Source organism: Sinocyclocheilus anshuiensis, unplaced genomic scaffold (genome assembly GCF_001515605.1).
Source record: "Sinocyclocheilus anshuiensis isolate Anshui unplaced genomic scaffold, SAMN03320099.WGS_v1.1 scaffold477, whole genome shotgun sequence".
NCBI classification, from domain to species: domain Eukaryota; kingdom Metazoa; phylum Chordata; class Actinopteri; order Cypriniformes; family Cyprinidae; genus Sinocyclocheilus; species Sinocyclocheilus anshuiensis.
The window spans coordinates 358,285-371,948 of NW_015536549.1; the positions used below are offsets into that span (position 1 = coordinate 358,285).

The window sequence follows — 13,664 nt, forward strand, 5'->3', positions numbered from 1 at the left end:
TATATGTTATAGCCTAGCCAATGATCACTAGATTTTATATATTTGTTACTATAATGATTCTGTAAATGGTGATCAGCACCCAAATATTGTATATAATGTGGAAGCTACTGCCTTTTGCCTTGGCGTGACATCTCACTTTTTGCAGACAGTGCAAAGGCAGAGTACCTACGATAACTTCAAAATAGTGGTAAAAATCAAGTTTGAGATCATTTTCATTAAAACATCTAATTGCCAGATTTCCAGTGTCCTACCCATAATAATTTTTTTCTGGACAAATAAAAATCTTTAAAGTAATTTTTCTAAGTTTCACACTCTGGAGCAGAGCGGCAGTCCACCTGTCACACAAGTGGCCACGCCCTTAATTATGCAGAACTTTAAGGCTTAATATAATTTAAACGGATGAGTTACAAACAAATTCACCCCCCTCACAGTTGTCATGAAGGGCAAAACTACCTATATAGACCAAAAGCACTTTTTGTACCAGGCTGTAAACATATTTTTTTCTTCTGTAAATTTGGGCATTTTAACATGGGGAGTCTATGGGACTGACTCCCTTTTGGAGCCAGCCTCTAGCGGTCAGTCAGTGAATTGCAGTTTTAGTCACTTCAAGCGAGACCAGGAGGTTACCGCTTGGTATAAACACACAGATTTTCGCTTCACAAGGCGTTAACTGATCGACTAGATTCGTGTGGATTATTGGGATGTTTTTATCAGCAGTTTGAACTCTCATTCTGACGGCACCCATTCACTGCGCAGAATCCATTTGTGAGCCAGTGATGAAAAGCTAAATTTCTCCAACTATGTTTCTTCATCGGAAAACGAACTCATCTACATCTTGGATGGCCTGAAGGTAAGTACATTTTCAGCCATTTTTCTTTTTTTGTGTGAACTATTCCTTTAATAATCTATACTATCCCAGCAATAGGGTTTGACAGAGTCTGACTTCCAGTAGATACAAACACACATATCGTATAGGTATTGCAGAGCACTGGGCCTGTTTCAGTTCGAATACACACAGAGACAAGAGAGCTCAGCCAATTATATTCTCCACAAATTACCCTTGATTAAGCAGCAGAACAACAGCTGCAGAGCAACAACACCCGGAGATTCTCCCCTCTGCCTGCTCGCTCATACTGAACCAGTCATTCCCTCAACATCCACGGCACATCCCAGTGCTTTCACTCCCTCTCATGCACAATCAAGAAGAAGCCTAACTGTAAACTCTGCATAAATATTTACATAATTATAACCCCACCTCTGAAGAGAATTCTGCATAAATGTGGTTTTCCTAAAAGACAGATCTGTACAAACAGCTAATTGTGTTTTTGAGCTCCCAGGGTTATTTTACTTCCTACCAATGCTGTGCATCAAACAATGAATTAAATAAATGAATCAAATGCCACAGGTAGAACAACCACTTTTTTTTAGAACAAGCACAATGCAGTCAAACACAAGAACCAGTCAAGCGGAGAAAGAAACAGGCACTGACGCAAACAACAGGAAAGACTTATGGGAGATTTCATGGGAAGAGATCACTGATGGGTTTTACCTCCATCTGCTGTGCATTGTGAACTAAACTGATAATGTCTCTCCGTTCTGACAGTGATGTCTAACCCATCATGAATAATACAGGCCTGAAGTACATGTTAGTGCCACTCAGGGGGGCTTTCCCTTGGCTTGTACTGGCAGAAAATGGAACAGCTAGGCAGAAACAGGGTCGACTCTCCCACAAGGGATGAATGACACTGATTTGCCTTTCTGCCTTGCTTTTCAGCCCCCGGTCCTTTCAGGCGACGAATGCTCTGACAGACAGATAGATAGATTGATAGATTTCAAAAATAATGCTTAGCTGTTACTCACATAATGAGGTAGAAATATTCAGGGTTAGGCTACATACGAATGATGCAGGTGTAGGAATGAATGAATGCTTCATAATGCTTACTATTAAACGCCATCATGGGAGTCATGGACAGCCTGTTGCAAGCACCCCCGCCTGTTCTTTCTTTCCATGCTTTCGAGGTTAACACGAATACCAATAGCAACTACAAAGCCTCTGCATCTACACGGCCGAAATTTGGTGTTAAAAATGGCAAGCGATTTCAAGCATGACCTCCCAGTATTGCGCTGCCTGCGTAATCCGGTGCATTGATAAAACTGGCCACCTGTTAAGCATAAACTTCAGAGTGCATGCATAAACGATGCGTATTTCATGCGCACGAACGAGTCAGTGTATGCAGGCTTACCTTATAGCCTTCGTGTCTGTGTTTATTCTCCTCGAGCCACAGGCGACTGTCAGATGACAGCGGGCTGCTTTTACTCCGCGGCGAAACGGAGTTCCTGGCTCCCTGGCATCTATCAGGCGTCCACGCACGGGCGTGATGAGCTAGATTCCGCTGCTGGCCTGATCTCAGGCTGTCGTTGTCACGGTGCTGCAGCAGCAAAGCCGGCTGCTGGCTTCTCAGCTCCCCCGATCCCCTCACGCAGCAGTTGGGCAGGCTGCTCCTCAGCAGCCGCTGCTGCTGAACCTGTAGCTGGAGGGAAGGTGGAGGGTTGTGATGCTGCTGCTGCAACAGCTGTTGATGCTCTTGCAATCCGCAGCTGCACGAACAATGATCTTGTTGGCAATTCGCAGTTTTGGCAGCCCCTCCAACACTCTGCTGCCGACTTAGGGAGGGTTTGGAACAGTCTGCGAGACTTGGGTTGCTCCCTTGGCTTTTGACTGGTGCTTCCTGACTGAAAGTGCTGGGAAGATTCTCTTGGCTCTGTTTTGGCAAGGGGTGTGCGGTCTGACCAGGGCCACCCCTTTGCTCTGCGTGTTGTTGTTGTTGGTGGTGGTGGTGCTGATGGACGGCTCCCGAGTAGCGATGCTGCATTCCCGCCTCACCTGCGGCGGAGTGCCGCTTTGCGTTGCATTGATCCGGCACCCTTTCGCTGCGCGCAGCCCCGGTGGAGTCAAGAAGGCCCGTTTCATTGGTAGGTTTAACCAAGACAAGCCTCATCACGTCACTATGGAGTTACAGGGAGCCCCGCCTTCATGTGACAGTCGAAGTGTTTATATGAATGAGTATATTAAGAAAAGTGCACAGTACGCGGTTGCGAATTGAGATGGGTGTGGGGAAAGCAGACTCCCCGAATAAAAGGCTTGAACCCCCCTAAAGGAAATCGAAACAAAAGGTTGGGGCGTCTTAGTTCAAATACATTTTTCATATAACTGCAGGTTTAACGAACAAACGCTAACAAATAAAAGTTGTGTTCGCCTGAGAGTGTAACCATAGCAACAGCAAGCTGCTCGAGCGATTCCATTGCGGTCAGATTCGGGCGATGTGTGCGTAAAGGGCGAGAAGTGTTGTTTAAGATTTAAATATCACTGAAAACATTAGTGTTTGTTTAAAAATAATATTAGGTTATTGACATTGAGCTAAATATCGCCAGATTACAGTTTGTGTGCGCAAGAGGAACCTAGACCGATTACGTCAAAATCTAATACTTTTTCAATTAATTTAAAGTCGTCGTCCATGGCGCCCGTCTACATTTCCTTAGGAGGTGGTAATGGCTTAATGGTGAAGGATCTAGGTTGCTAACACCAATCCTGCCGGTTTGATCCTCAGTAAAGGTGACTCAGGAATTCGAGAAATACTGAAATCAAAGTCCTGATCTGGCACCATTGTACTCATGGCTGGTCAAGGTGAATTGTCCACGCAGTAAGTGACATTTAAGTTGTTTTGCATCGGCAACTAAGGTTTGGTCATTTTAATAACATAAGATTATGTGTAGAAATTACCAATTGTAATCAGTTAAAAAGATGGGACTAAAAATCTTACTATATAATGCTGAAAACATATTTACAATAATAATAGGCCTAATAATTCTGCAAGTTGTTTAAAAAAAAACAATTTGTTATAATTTTCTGTGAGTTGATGGCCAGGTTTATCATGCATCTCCAAGTGACCTGCAAAAAGATCAGAGAATAAATGGACATCAGTTTAAATGATATCTGCCTTTGTGTTCTCAAACAATAAGCTATGCTAGTATTCAATTTTATTCCTTCTGTCAGCACATGCACCTAAACCAATATTTAAAAAGCCTTGAAACCCAAGAGTAAAGTTGTTTAGATTTCAGGATAGTAGTGTCGGTTTTCACAGGATTGAGTGCTGATGTCTGAGAGGGCGATGCCAAAGTTTGGAGTTGAACTTCAGAGTGGATCTGGGGCACAGATGAAGAAAGCCGGTAATTTGATCTTTTTCATTAAGTAATTAGTCCTGGAGACCTGTATGGGTTCCTGGTCAGAATGAAGTATCATTTGCTTGCTGGTTTTGGAGGCAATGTTGCTTACAACCACATTAATTATTAATTCTCCTTTCCCAATCCATGTTCAGAAATGTATGTGTGTGGGATTGCCGGCTGAAATGACCCCAGTGTGGCATTTGGAAGCGTTTAAAAATAAAAAATTAAAAAAACTCATTTTCAGTTGTCAATGCTAGAGTCAGTTGTTTTGTGAGGTTACAGGCTGAACATTTCAGAATGAACACCAGAAGAGTATTTGTTGAAGTGAATAGGAAATTTGTTTGACCATTAAACACATTTTACATCTACTCATATTCAAATGATAAATAAATAACACTTAAGGTTTAATCTGTTAATATGGAACATAAACTGACAATAAAAATACTGTTAACACTTTACAATAAGGGCCTGTTCATTAATATTTGTTAACCTGAACTAATAATGAGCAATATACATTTTTTACAGCATTTATTAATGTTAATGTCAGTTAATTAAAAATACAATTCTTCATTGTTTGTTCATGTTAGTTCACAGTGCATTAACTAATGTTAACAGATACACTTTTGATTTTAAAAATGTATTTGTAAATGTTGAAATTAACATTGAATTCATATTGACATTAATGCTGCAGAAGCTGTTTTACCTATTGTGAAATGTTTCTGAAATGTATTATTTCTTGGTTAATTTCTGCACATACTAATACAATTATATCACTTCAAGTTATAAAAGTTAATATTAGTTAATGCATATAGTATATTATAGTTTGTTAATAAATCAAGATTAATAAATGTCATTAAAAAATGTTCTTTGTTGTTAGTTCATGATACTTAATGCATTAACTAATGTAAACAAACGGAACCTGATTGTAAGGTGTTAACTAAGTAGTTAGTACATGTCATTTTCAGCAGACAGAATCTGTACAACGGTCTACAATCCTTTTTTGTTAAATTAAATGAAACAATCTCAACGCATTTCTGTAGTCTGACATCAGAATCAGACCTCCTCGGAGGGACCAGATTGTAATTTGTAAAACCACTCAGGGCCTGGAAACAGCACACCATACAAACAGAGCAATTTTATGGGCTATCAGGTATTTAATATCCTGGTATCACTTTTACAACAGAAGGGCCATCTGTTTTCTATTTTAACCTGTACAAGAGAGTGAACATTAGTAATTCTTTTTAGCAATCAAGCTGACAGCTCTTATATAAAGGCCTCTCAGTGTGCATTATTTATATATCTCCTCCTGCTGTTCCACCTGTTCATTAAACTGCATTCGAACTTCTTGCCCACAGCTACGAGGAGGTTACACACACTCCAAATATAGATTTGTACCTTTAATTGCCTTTCTGCTGATCTTGGATCATTTTCTTCGAAAAAAAAACCCAGGCCTGAAGAAAAGCAACACTGCCTCAAGATCAGCGGTATGAGGCGGCAACGATCAATAGTCATAAATACACTACAGCGGTTTGTGTTAATTCAGATTCATTTGCATTAAGCATAAATGTCTGTAAATGGAAATTTACTGTTATATTCAGTTTCAGAATGGAAACAAATATCACAGTTTACAGTTAAATCAAATTGATACACTTAAAATGTGTTCATCTCAAGTCAGCCTATCAAACTGATTCATATATTTCTGAGAACGGCTCAGGAAAACATTGCGAAATGGTTGTTCCTGTGTTGATTTTCCATTTGCACTAACTGTGTTGTCATTGCAGATGCTCTTTTGTATGAAGAAACGCATGTTCCTGTCTAACGGCTAGAGAAAGATGGAGAGGCCCTGTCACAAGCAGATGAGTGTTCATTACTTTACCCTTGACGGGGGGTTTGGGCAGCGGGAAAGTGATTTCACGCTAATTTGTGGGATGACACCTTAGTCATTTACAATATATATAAAAACAAAATAAAAAAATAAAAGAGTGAATGGCTTGTGTGTCATAAAAACAAAGGATATTTTCCCATGCGTCATGCATAATCAAACACGGCTGTCCGAAAATACAGTATGATAATCTGCTTTGAGCAAACAGTTAGTTAAAACTGAAATAGGAGTAAAATCTTAAGACATAATGCCTAAAATATATGTAAAAATATTGTACAATAATGACTTTTTTCTAGCATTTACTCAGGAATGACACCTGTTGATTAGACCTGTATTTGCTGAATGAACTTTCCAAAAGGCTCAATCTCTGCATACAAGATTTAAAAAAACATAAGAATCTGACATATAGATATAAAAACACTAATAATTGTAAACAGCGTCATCCTTACCTTAAAGCAGCGTCCTCATTTCCTTTGGCGAGCATGTTAGACTTGGCTCCCCTAACATACGTGAGGTTTGAGTGATGGGCGCTTTTCCGAGAAAACAGGATTTAGTCATCAGACTTGCAGCTTTTTCCTCAGACGCTTGTCAGATGTAGGGGGCCGGCCGGTCTCTCTTTGAGACGCATAATTAGGATGCAGGCTGAAGAAAGGACAGCCCAGCTTGATAAGGGTTGGCATGCAAATGGATAAGGAGACAAAGAAACAAGCAGCACAGAGAGACAGAGGGAGAGCAAAACACTATATGTTGTACACACCACAACACTTTCTGCTTTAAGTGTCGGGTATCATTATTGCGTCCACTGCTCGGGTTGGCTGAGGTAGTCGAATACATTGAGGTCTGCTGATGAGGAAATAGAGGGGAGAGAAATCTGCGATTGATGCTCAGCAGTTCAAAGGCCTTCCCAAACCCTCTCATCTTTCCCGCCACAGAGACAGCTCAGATAAAAGAGCAACACACATCACACCAAGTGTTGGACGGAAACATGGATACGTGAGATGTACATGTACACAACCAGCAGGGTTCAGTGCGTTGAAGTGTGTGTATGGTCCTCCATTTAAGCTTCAGTTTAAGACTGCAGTGAAGAGGGTTGATTTTAGATCGACAGAGGGTTATATTTGGTTAATGTGTGTCATTAAAGAATTTAGCAATGCTAGAGGGACACAGTATAAAATGTGGGAAAATATTTTAGGAGCCCAAAAGTCTTCTAAAAAAGGGCGACTGATTAAAATGCTTCTGGTTTGCAATTTTCTATTTTCTAATTGTATTCTTAATTGTAAAAAAATTAATTGTCATTTTTGGTTAATGTTTGTCACTAAATAATTTAGCAATGCTAGAAGGACACAATGTGGAAAAATACAGTGGGGCCTAAAAGTGTACTAAAAAAAGGCCACCAATGCAAATGATTTTTATCTATCTATCTATCTATCTATCTATCTATTAGGGCTGTGCGATATTGAAGAAAAATGCGATATGCGATAACTCATTAAATAATAACACTCTCAGTGGGTCACAACTAATAATGTGCAAATAGGTTTAAAAATAAAACAGCATTCTTATGAGAGTAATATCTTTGCTTTAAAACCCCCTTGGCTCAGAGATATTGAAGTTGATTAAACCACTATTGTTTCACAATTGTATTTGAGGTCTTCAAATATTGCCATTATTATTGTTTTACAGGCAGTTATGTCAGAGTTATGAAAAGGACACATTCATTAAATCATTCTGTGTGGGAGAAGTGTTTCAATGGAAGGTAAGTAAATGAGAGAGGTTATAGCATGATCTCATGATGACCTACAGTTCTCTTACTTTGACGCTGCTTGATGACACATTATGGCCATAAATTACCTTAAGTGCTAAAGAGCGTTCCTGCCGAGGATAAAGGTGGCCACTGGGAATTATCCAGCCTGCAGGCTAATTTCCTTCCTTTCGGAACGTCCCACAGGGGTCAGTGACCATTTATGTTCGTCGCTTGTGTACCTGCAGAGACGTTATTAAAAGCAAATCTATCACGTAAGCTGCAAGGACCTTTTTAATGTAGTTGAACGAGGGAAAATGTCATCATGGGTTAGCAGTTTTCATGAATTTTGTGTGAAATAAGACCTGCAACTCTAAAAAGTCAATTTTAGGGGTCAAACTATTAAAAAAAATTAAATATTATACAATTAAAATGTAAAATATATTAGACAAATTAAATATCAAATCAAAATATAAAATTAATATATTAAATATATTTTAATATTTAAAGTAAATGTACTATGTAAAAAGCTTATATATAGCAAAGGTTGCAAGTAACAGTTGTAAAGTTAGCCTAAATTAAGCTGCGATCCATCCATCATTCGGTGTGACTTATTAGCTAGTTTTGGACCATATGTTGGTTTGTGGTTCTCCGTTCCTTAGCTCTGAGGAAAAATATTTGTTTTATCATTTTTTTTTCTTCTTACAATAACTTGGGTATCAAGAGTTGAGCTCAGCTTGACAAATGCAGTCAACAATACAATATTTGTAAAAGAGGAACAAACTTGGGTTAGTCAAAACAGACAGCAACTTCTTCCTGAAAAATAAATGAAATAAGAGACCAAAAAAAGAAAGTAAACTGCAGCTACAACTGCTTTGCATCGTACAAGGCCATTTCTTTTAAAGGAAAACATCAGCAAATGTAATAATAGCTGTTTCTTCCTTACTTTTTATTTAAAAAAAGTTTTCCAAGAGCCACTGAGAGTGTTTGTACTCCTCCACAGATGCGAAGCACAGACCAGAGTGTGTCTTCGCACTGCTTGACACGTGTGTATGGCAATCCAACGGCTATTAGTCCACTCGCCTTTGGGATGTGGAGACACGGTTCCATACCAGGTCCAAAGTACATTTTCAAAACAAAGCCATGTAAGATCAATCAAGCACACAAATCTCTATCCATATCATCTTAATTTAGAGCAATTATCAGATCACCTTTCTCTTCTCCATAAATATCAAACCAGAAGGTGAACCCTAATGATTATCACACAGACACTAAATAAAAAAATAAAAACTTGCCTCAGGTTAACCACACTTCAGGTCATGTTCCGCATATTAGATGAAGACATTAATAAATGAACTCAACACAGCAGTAAAACATGTTATGTGGAGGAAAGGTGTGCTAGTTGAGAATCCACTCTGCGTTCACTAAAAACCAAACCTCGAAACCTCCCAGCAGCTCATAGGCCATTGTCTAGCAGATAAGCGAATTAAGTTCATACATCATCAGACATTTATTGAATAATTAGTTAAATAATCCAAGTTTGTCTGTGAGTTCACATATGAGGTGAGGGTGCGAATAGATCAGCTGTTCATGTGTAAATTTTGTGTCCAAATTTAATCGTGGTGCCTTTTTGTATTTGTTAGGATCTGCGCCGAGGGTCAGACTTTAAGTGCCCTTGTGTTGGTTTACTTGGAGTTGTAGGTGGCCACACATTGGTTGAGGGGGTTTTCCGGAGACTTTGTCCACTCCTTCTTGAGCTGTTGTTTTAGCTGGGAAAGTCGCATATTGGGGTTCTCCATTTTAAGGCGCGCCATGTTTGCTTCTTCAAACGCAGCATAGGCGGCTTTCATACGCCGCTCAGGGTGTCGATCCAGGTCTTCCTTAGTGCTGGAAGCACTAAAAACAAGCATGAACCAAATGTTGAACGACATCTAGCTTTAAAAAAAGGCAGATAATAAACAGATTATTGTGCCAATACTAGTCAAATCTATATAGTGAATGTGTTAAATGATGTTCTTAGCCTTTCCTTCTTGTGACGGGGTGGCCCAGAGAGAAGTCACAAGAGTTTACACGTAAATAAATGCCAGTTTATTGTGTAATCAATAACCAGAAAAAATAAAATGTGCACAACACTATGCATACACTAGGACCCTTATTTTGAAATGTCTTCTCTTTATACTTCCAGCTGCTCATTCAAAAAGTTGAGGGAGAAAAAAAGTATGCACTCTTACCTCCATCTACAACATATTAAAATATAAAAATTTTGCCATAATTCATCATCAGTAAATCACAAGCAATCGCTTGTGTAAAAAAATAAAATAAATGGCTGGTATTAATTTATTGCAAACAGCTCTGAAACGGCAAATCTGTAGAACATGCAACAGCGCCACGTTTTGCCTTTGAATGTGTAGCACTTAATTAAATCATAGGCTTTTGAAGTTTAATAATCACATTAGGTGCGTCGTGATTCCTATTTTCCACCTTAAAATTCAAGGCATCTAAAATGATAATTATTAGGCTTTTTGTTGTACCCTATAAGATATTTCATACTTTTTATCACCTTTGACAAAACCTTTTGATAAAGACTTTGGAAGAAGAGCACTTAAGAGCACAACCATCTGAGAACTGTGACTCTTACAAATGTAGATCTTTTTAATGTTTGTAGAACAACAGAGTCTCCTTATCACTCCATAAAGTTTTTTTTCCAGAGAACAGGATACCTGAGAACTGCGATGGCATCCTCAATGGTTCGGGCCTCCATCGTGCCTTCTTCTGGAACTATCTGATTGACGTTCTCCTCAAGCGGCATCTCCAAGTGGCTTTTCTCTGTAGATTTAAAAAGATACACAAGACTAAATGATGAAACTGAAAAGGCCTATTCGAAACAACAAAACAATAAAGACACTTTTATGCTTAGTGTGAAAATAAGGGCATCTTGTTTCATTCATGCAAACTTCCTGTATTAGTATGAATTTTGACCAGCAATACAGTTTATTTTGTTGTGCGACTCCTGTCCTGACACAAATAGTGCCTAGTGTCAACATGACACTAAAATTCACTGTATTTTCTAAATGCAAATGTTACAATGTGAACAACTCTCCAATGCATGCATCTAATTTATTTATTTTTTGACTCCAGATATTATAACCTGGTCGGCTTATAATGTCCAGCATACATCAACTTAAACCCCTGCCCCTTTCTTAAAATCAACTGCAAGCACGCAATCAGAATCGCCTCCATCCAATGAACAACCAATGGATTGAACCAAGTCTCTGCTCGTCATTTTTTTCTTTTGCGATAATCTGTTTTATTCAAATGTACACCACAATATGAATTACATTTCACTGTGACTTTAAGTTGTCAGGGCTTCCTTAATGATTGGAATGATACAGTGTGCTAAACAAACAGTATAACAATAAAACATGGTATCAAATATGTAAAACCAAAAAAAGTTTTTTAGTGTTAGGGCTTTAGTTTATCAACATGCAAATTTATATATATAAAGGGCTTTTTGTGTGACACACAGGATCGTTGTTTAAAGCATTGAAATCAGCCACTTATCGCTGGATCGCTGTTTAAAGCATTGAAATCAGTCACTTATGAGGTTTTGTGGTTAGCATGTTGCCTATGTAGGCAGCGCTCTACATCCACGTTGGATTTGGCCTTACCTTTTACCTCGGTTTCCTTAACATTTTGCTCGCTTTGTAGGTTCTCCTCAATCTGGGCTCGAGTCACTTTACCGGGGGCTTCTTTTGTCTGTTTACCCTTTATCTTGCCAACTTCTTCCTCAAAGAGCCTTTGGTTTTCTCTCTTCCTCTCCAGAGCCTCCAGACGCTTTCTCTCCTTATCATCCTGTACAAGCACGCACACACACACTCTTTTAAATTACAACTGGACTGATGTTATCGAGGCAGCCTGATGGTCATTAAGCAAATGTAAGTGTAAACTGCAGAGTAGAGTAAAGAAATTAGAGATGCCTCCTGCGCGCTCAGAGTCACTCTGTGTCAGCGCGGTGGGTAAGTAATGGTTACTAGGATCAGACATGGTCTTAACTGTCCACATCCTAACCACCCAGCCACCTTCCTGTTGATAACATCCGCAGAAATGGTGACACAACAGTAAGGAGATACGCATAATGAGATAATACCTTCAGATGTCGAGCAGAGGCTGAAATGTCATTCGTGTGACACAGATAAGCCGCACGACAGGCTGCGCTCAAGAGCAAACCAAGATACGCTCCTCTCTCTTGACATTTTCATATATCGACAGGTGATAAATTATATTCGTTGAGCCCGATCTTCACCCAGTCTCAGGCGGTGGCTGATCTTTAGAAGATGTAAAGGATAAATCGGTGTGTTTCCAGTGCAGGTGAGCTTGCTTGAACACACACAGCGGCCCCAGTGACATGAGGTTTAATTAGCAGAATGGCTGCAGTAGGATAACAGCAGCGTGGGTCTGATAGGCCGGCGGGGATCAGATGGCAGCGATGGGAGGAAACGGGAGGAAAGGAACAGGGTGTGAGGAGCTCTTTACCGGAGCTCCTTACCAACTAGACTGGCACATCATGCCAGCATCGCTGACGCTCAGTACATATGCCAACACTGGCTCAATAATGTATGAAACAGAGGCAGGAGAGAGCCAGGGAGAGAGAAAAGGCACCAACAGCCACCAGAGACCTTTCAAATATTTAGACTACCAAAATATATTCTAATTAAAATGTTGAAATAAATGAGTTTTGATACAGGAAATATATTTATACGGCACTTTTGCTATAAGCTTGTTCCCAATAATATCTAAAGAGATAGTTTAGCCAAAAATGATAATTGTTAACATTTACTCACCCTCATGTTGTTCACAACCTGTGTGCATTTCTTTCTTCTGTGGAACACATAATTTTGAATAATATTGATAACCAAACAGTTTCAGGTCCCACCGTCTTCCATTGTATTTTTTGCCCATATGATGGAAGCCAATGGAAACCAAAACTGTTTGGTGACAAAAATACTTCAAAATATCTTTTTACATTACACAAAAGAAAACAAGTCAAACAACATGAGGGTGAGGAATATGACAATTTTCATTCAATTTTCAGAGTCAGTAAGATGCAGTGCAGCATGCAAATGTGTAGTTCACCCAACAATAAAAATATTCTGGCATCATTTACTTCTGGCATCATTTACTAATTATCAACGTGTCGTCATGAGCCGCAGGGTTTAATTTGGATTTGTCTGTGCATGTTTTTTTTACTCTCATAGATTTTGTTACCATTGCCATGCATTATACGACTGATAGACTGCAACGGTTGGACTTAAAAATCATCAAATGTGTTCTACTGAAGAAACAAAGTCACCTACATCTTGGATGCCCTGGGGGTAAGCAGATAAACATCAAATTTTCATTTTTGGGTGAACTAGCCCTTTAAGGATGGCGTCAATATTGCCATATTGAGCCGGATTCAGACCCAGAGAATATTGAACAAGAGGATCGTGCAGAACCTTTGCACGCACAGATATTGTAAGACATATTAGAGTGGTAACATTACTGTTGTTGTTTTTTTTTTGTGGCTAAATCACGTTTTAGATATGATGTCAACAACCGCTTAAAAATAACTGCATTTACTATGTACAGATAAGTGCATATGTATTATTTTTATTGTTATTTAATTCTAACATTATAACATGAATTGCAGTGAAACTGTTATACAGTTGAATTTATTTATACCATAGTCCAGTGTTTCCCAGGCAGCATATATATGCAAACTCATTCTCTGCCAGCAGGAGGCGCTGTTGAAGTGGTAGAGATCAAGGTTTCCCCGGTAAC

The 13,664-nt window shown here is 39.1% G+C and overlaps 2 protein-coding genes across 2 annotated transcripts in view; both read right to left on the reverse strand.

The window, feature by feature from the left end:
- Positions 1-2,999, reverse strand: part of LOC107699065 (small conductance calcium-activated potassium channel protein 2) — a 45,782-nt gene extending 42,783 nt beyond the window's left edge. Inside the window, exon 1 of the mRNA XM_016500233.1 lies at positions 2,244-2,999. Coding sequence (XP_016355719.1) covers positions 2,244-2,999 — 756 coding nt within the window. The remainder of the gene's footprint in view (positions 1-2,243) is intronic.
- A 5,773-nt stretch (positions 3,000-8,772) lies between these two features.
- Positions 8,773-13,664, reverse strand: part of ccdc124 (coiled-coil domain containing 124) — a 7,081-nt gene continuing 2,189 nt past the window's right edge. The window contains exons 2-4 of the mRNA XM_016500222.1: positions 11,513-11,696; positions 10,565-10,670; positions 8,773-9,731 (exon numbers count right to left, since the gene is read on the reverse strand). Coding sequence (XP_016355708.1) covers positions 9,530-9,731; positions 10,565-10,670; positions 11,513-11,696 — 492 coding nt within the window. The 3' untranslated portion in view covers positions 8,773-9,529. The remainder of the gene's footprint in view (positions 9,732-10,564; positions 10,671-11,512; positions 11,697-13,664) is intronic.